Below are 4,134 nucleotides of genomic sequence, written 5' to 3'. Positions count from 1 at the left end.
CCAGTGCATTGATATAATGCTCATAAATAAATACAAAATGAACCCTTTCCAATGGAAAACTACTGAACTTCCCTTAAAATATGCCAGGGTTATAGGCCGTGTTAAAATAGCCTCTGTATCTTGGGTTAGAGACTAAAATTAGAAATATAAATACATTTTACAAAAGACGTAACATCTTTCAAAAGTCCCCCTTTTTTTGTAGTAATACACACTATGAATCCATACTTCTCTCAACGGCAAAATCCAGAGGAAACTACATCTCCCACAATCCCCTGCGAGCGAGCAGCCAATGAAACGCGAGAATTGACGTGACGACACTCGCGCTGGTGCTCTTATGTGCGCGCGCTTGGCTTGGTGAAGCACACAGCTCGCGGTAATCAGCACGAGAGGAGCACAGAGCAGAGCTTCTGAAGGAGGGTGTGACAGCATCTCTAGCAACTCACCAGGACTGTGTTTTTCCAATTCTGTGAGTACTGTTATATTTGTACTGTTTTAAAGGAACCCAGGTGAGACAGGTGAGAGGCTTTGGATGGAGGTTGTATTTTCGGACCGTATGTTGGATTTTTCTGCTGCCCTTTTGTTGCTTATCGTTACTTTATGGGGGCTGCCTGGTGGTCTTTGTATGGTGGCACAGTGGGCACAGACATGGCTGCAGACGAGGTCGTTTTTTTTTTTCAGGACTTCTTTCATGTCTGTGCTGTTGTCGGTTAGCTAGCAGTCACATTTCATCAGTTTTTGGATTCCCTGATGTAAGAAAAGCCTGATTCTTGGTGAGTCTGTGGGAGTGACCTGCCATCAGGGCGTCTTTGTTTGCAGCTGCTCGTCAAAAGCGCCTTTGTTTGGGGCTGCTTGATATTCCTGAGCTAATGACACTGCAATGCTAACTCAATCTGAACCAAATGATGAATAATTACCGTTAATGGGGATTTTTTTAGGCTTGTTAAGAGTTAATTAAATTTAAAAAATGGCTAACAATGGAGTCATTTTGGGAAGGCAAGGTGTGGGCTACCTCAATCCTTTCTAATAAACGTATGATTAATAGAATAATATTCCTTACAGATGCAGAAAGCATGCATACAAAAGCTACAATTAGCATTTTGGCAGCCTTTATGAACAATTATGGGAGGGGTCGTTTCATTCATCTGGTTTTTGGTTATCAATCGAGTCGCATTTCCCCCAAATTACATGACATCTGCTCCAATAAGTCGATTTTAACTTTACAATGGAGATCACTGACTTTGCATTTAATCACATTTATGCACGCCTCGTTGCGCGCGCGCGTGTGTGTGTGTGTACCCCCCACCCCTCCTGCGGATCACACACATGGTGCAGGAACAGGTGCTCCCGATGAGCATTTTTCCGCCGCCAGCTCATCGCCCACTGATCCCGTTTCAGATGCTGCATATTGGCTGTTTCTGAGTGTGACTGCAGGCCTGTCTGCACCTGGCACTGCCAGCCGCGCCCCCCTCCCTCCCCACATCCTTTTGTTTCAGTGACTTGTGTAGCGCATTAACAATTGAGGTTTGGAGGGCCCTGCCCCTCCTTCATGTCTACTCTACATGTGGCAGCCACAAGTCAGATAAACAATGGTGTGTTGCAGACATGCTGCTGAGGGGCGGTGGTTGCATGCAGTGCTGCATTCGGCCGCATGGTGTCGCCGCTGCGCGTTTAACATGTGCTAGATTTTATTGCATTTAGCTGCTGCTTTTGTCCAAAGATTCTTACAATATTAAACTCAGAACAGGGCTGATTATATTCTCTACCCACAAGCAAGACCGTGTTAGCGCTGCTGCATCCGTTAAACCCAAAGGGCTCTTTATTTTATTTGTTGTCGAGGAACAATGAGTGGGTTTTCAGTTTGAGACAGAGGCTGTGCAGACTGTCTGCTGTAGCTGGCTTTGGGAATGGTGTAAAGCTCCCACTAGAGGTCACTCTGTCATATAAGAGGCTACAACAGCAATGATCTCACCGTTTCTTTTCTATTTCCTCTTTAGGTTAACTCACCTGCAGTGCACTCTTTAAAAATGGCAGCCGCTGAAGGTAAATTAAAACATGATTTTTAATTAACCTTATTATGGTTCTTTGTGTCTAAATGCATTCTTCCCTTCTGCGTGTTCAGAGATCCTGGTCAAAGAGCTCGACAAACGCGCCTCGGGCCAAGCCTTCGAGGTGATCCTCGCTGCTCCTGTGCCAGATGCCAAGGGAGAATTCCCCCTGTCTCCCCCCAAGAAGAAGGAAATGTCGCTGGAGGAAATCCAGAGGAAGCTGGACGCTGCAGAGGAGAGACGCAAGGTGGGACATGCATTCATTAAATCTGTTATAACCTGAAAGCATTGCGTCTGATTCACATCTGAAGGCTGATGAATTTTCGTCTTCTTGCAGAACCATGAGGCCGAGGTTCTGAAGCACTTAGCTGAGAAGCGAGAACATGAAAAGGAGGTGCTACAGAAAGCGATGGAGGAGAACAACAACTTCAGTAAGATGGCAGAGGAGAAGCTCAATCAGAAGATGGAGGCCAACAAAGAGAACCGCACAGCACTTTTGGCAGCGATGAACGAGAAGTTCAAGGAGAAGGTCAGCGTTTAAGTCTCTCTCGGTGTACAGGAGCACCGTTTATCTCCCCGGTGTTTTAACTGAACCAGGTTTCTGTTTTTCCTAACAGGACAAGAAGTTGGAAGAGGTGCGGAAGAACAAGGAAACCAAAGAAGGCACCGAGGACTGAGCGTTTCACAGGGGGCTTGTATAGGGTTTTTTACGTATCCAAAGATTGATTTATTTTTCGTTCGGCCAGTATTTTTGTTTTCACCTCCCAACCTTTTTGAAATAAATCCAAGTACTTTGTGAAATTTTCAATTCTCCTGCTATGAGTGTACTTGCGCTGGTTTTACATGTGCACCCCCCCCCCCCCCCATGTCTATTCCATTTGATAGTAGCTTGTCGGTGCAGCTTCTCCCCTTTTTGAAACTAGCAGTGTGTCCTTATCCTTTTGTAAGGAAAGCATGTTTCTATGCATAGGTCTTTTACCCCTGCCTCTTTCATAGTGCGTTTTGCATCTCTGTGAACTACATCTGTTCTCAGCACTCACTGTATATTAAAATAAAAAAAAACAAGTAGCAAAAGGTTAACTTGGAGGCGTCGGCTGTTATTCACGCGGGTGTTTTCGTGCAGCTTCGCTCCGTTTTGCTCCTGCAGATGTTTCCGTGCCGCTGCTGATTCTTGGCTTTTTGTAAAACACACTGGGGTCGTCCTTAAAGCACACAACGTCTTGCTGTGAAATACAGAGCCAGGTTTGGAAGATGGTCGCAATCCTGACTGAACGGGGAGGAGGGGGGGGTCTACATGGGATGCAAACGAGCAATACACTTCGGCACCTCCAATAGAAACAGTGGCTAGTGACTTGAACTGTTGTACTAAAACAAATAAAAAATGTGAACTCAGAACGGCTTCTGTTGTCCTCGTACTTTAACACCACTTCATTTTAGACATGTCTACACTTTGAATCCTGCTTTATTTGACAGATTTGGAAAATGTATATACTGTTTTTACAAAACAATGGATCAATAACTTTGATTTTGATCTAATGAACAGCCACAGCAATCCCTCTCTGGAGTACTTTATTTAATATAAAAACATGCCTTATGATTATACTGAGAAACTTTGAGAAATGAAAAGCACACGAAGACTTGAGACGCCAATTAATCATCTGGTCATTTGCTGGGGACATTTCCCCACCTCTTTTCTAAAGTATAATTTACAAATGATCTGGTGCACAGTCGTCATAAAGAACACTGGTTTAGTGTCAAGATGTACAATTTAGTCAACCTTCACTAGGAAATGTAAAAAGTAAGACCGGCACCAGGGCGCAGACACATTACTGCTCAGCGCTGTGAGATAAATGTGGGGAAGTAAACGGTAAAATATTACCCTTTAAGATAAGATTCAACTTTATTGTCATTGCACAGAGTACAAGTACTAGGACAACGAAATGCGGTCTCTGCATTTGACCCATCCTAGTGATAGGAGCAGTGGGCTGCCATTATGTACGGCGCCCGGGGAGCAGTGTAGGTAACCAGTGTCTTGCTCAGGGACACCACGGTGGCACTTGGTCTTTCGGGGACTTGAACTGGTGACCTT

General features: G+C 44.7%; 1 protein-coding gene across 1 annotated transcript; it reads left to right on the top strand.

The window, feature by feature from the left end:
- Positions 1 to 329: 329 nt before the first annotated feature.
- Positions 330 to 3,440, top strand: LOC134875095 (stathmin-like). The gene is made up of 5 exons (XM_063899506.1): positions 330 to 466; positions 1,995 to 2,040; positions 2,120 to 2,292; positions 2,383 to 2,574; positions 2,663 to 3,440. Exons 2-5 carry the CDS (start codon positions 2,025 to 2,027, stop codon positions 2,720 to 2,722), a joined length of 441 nt encoding a protein of 146 aa, XP_063755576.1. The 5' UTR covers positions 330 to 466; positions 1,995 to 2,024; the 3' UTR covers positions 2,723 to 3,440.
- The last annotated feature ends 694 nt before the right edge of the window (positions 3,441 to 4,134 follow it).

The sequence above is a fragment of the Eleginops maclovinus genome, chromosome 13, assembly GCF_036324505.1.
Source record: "Eleginops maclovinus isolate JMC-PN-2008 ecotype Puerto Natales chromosome 13, JC_Emac_rtc_rv5, whole genome shotgun sequence".
NCBI lineage: Eukaryota > Metazoa > Chordata > Actinopteri > Perciformes > Eleginopidae > Eleginops > Eleginops maclovinus.
Note: the sequence above shows the minus strand (reverse complement) of the source record. Positions and strands in the feature narration are given on the sequence as shown.

Bases quoted from the DNA above. Each gene is read 5' to 3' on its own strand.
- LOC134875095 (XM_063899506.1), top strand. The intron at 2,293-2,382 runs GTGGGACATGCA...GTCTTCTTGCAG, and splicing joins CTGCAGAGGAGAGACGCAAG to AACCATGAGGCCGAGGTTCT. The intron at 2,575-2,662 runs GTCAGCGTTTAA...TTTTCCTAACAG, and splicing joins ACGAGAAGTTCAAGGAGAAG to GACAAGAAGTTGGAAGAGGT.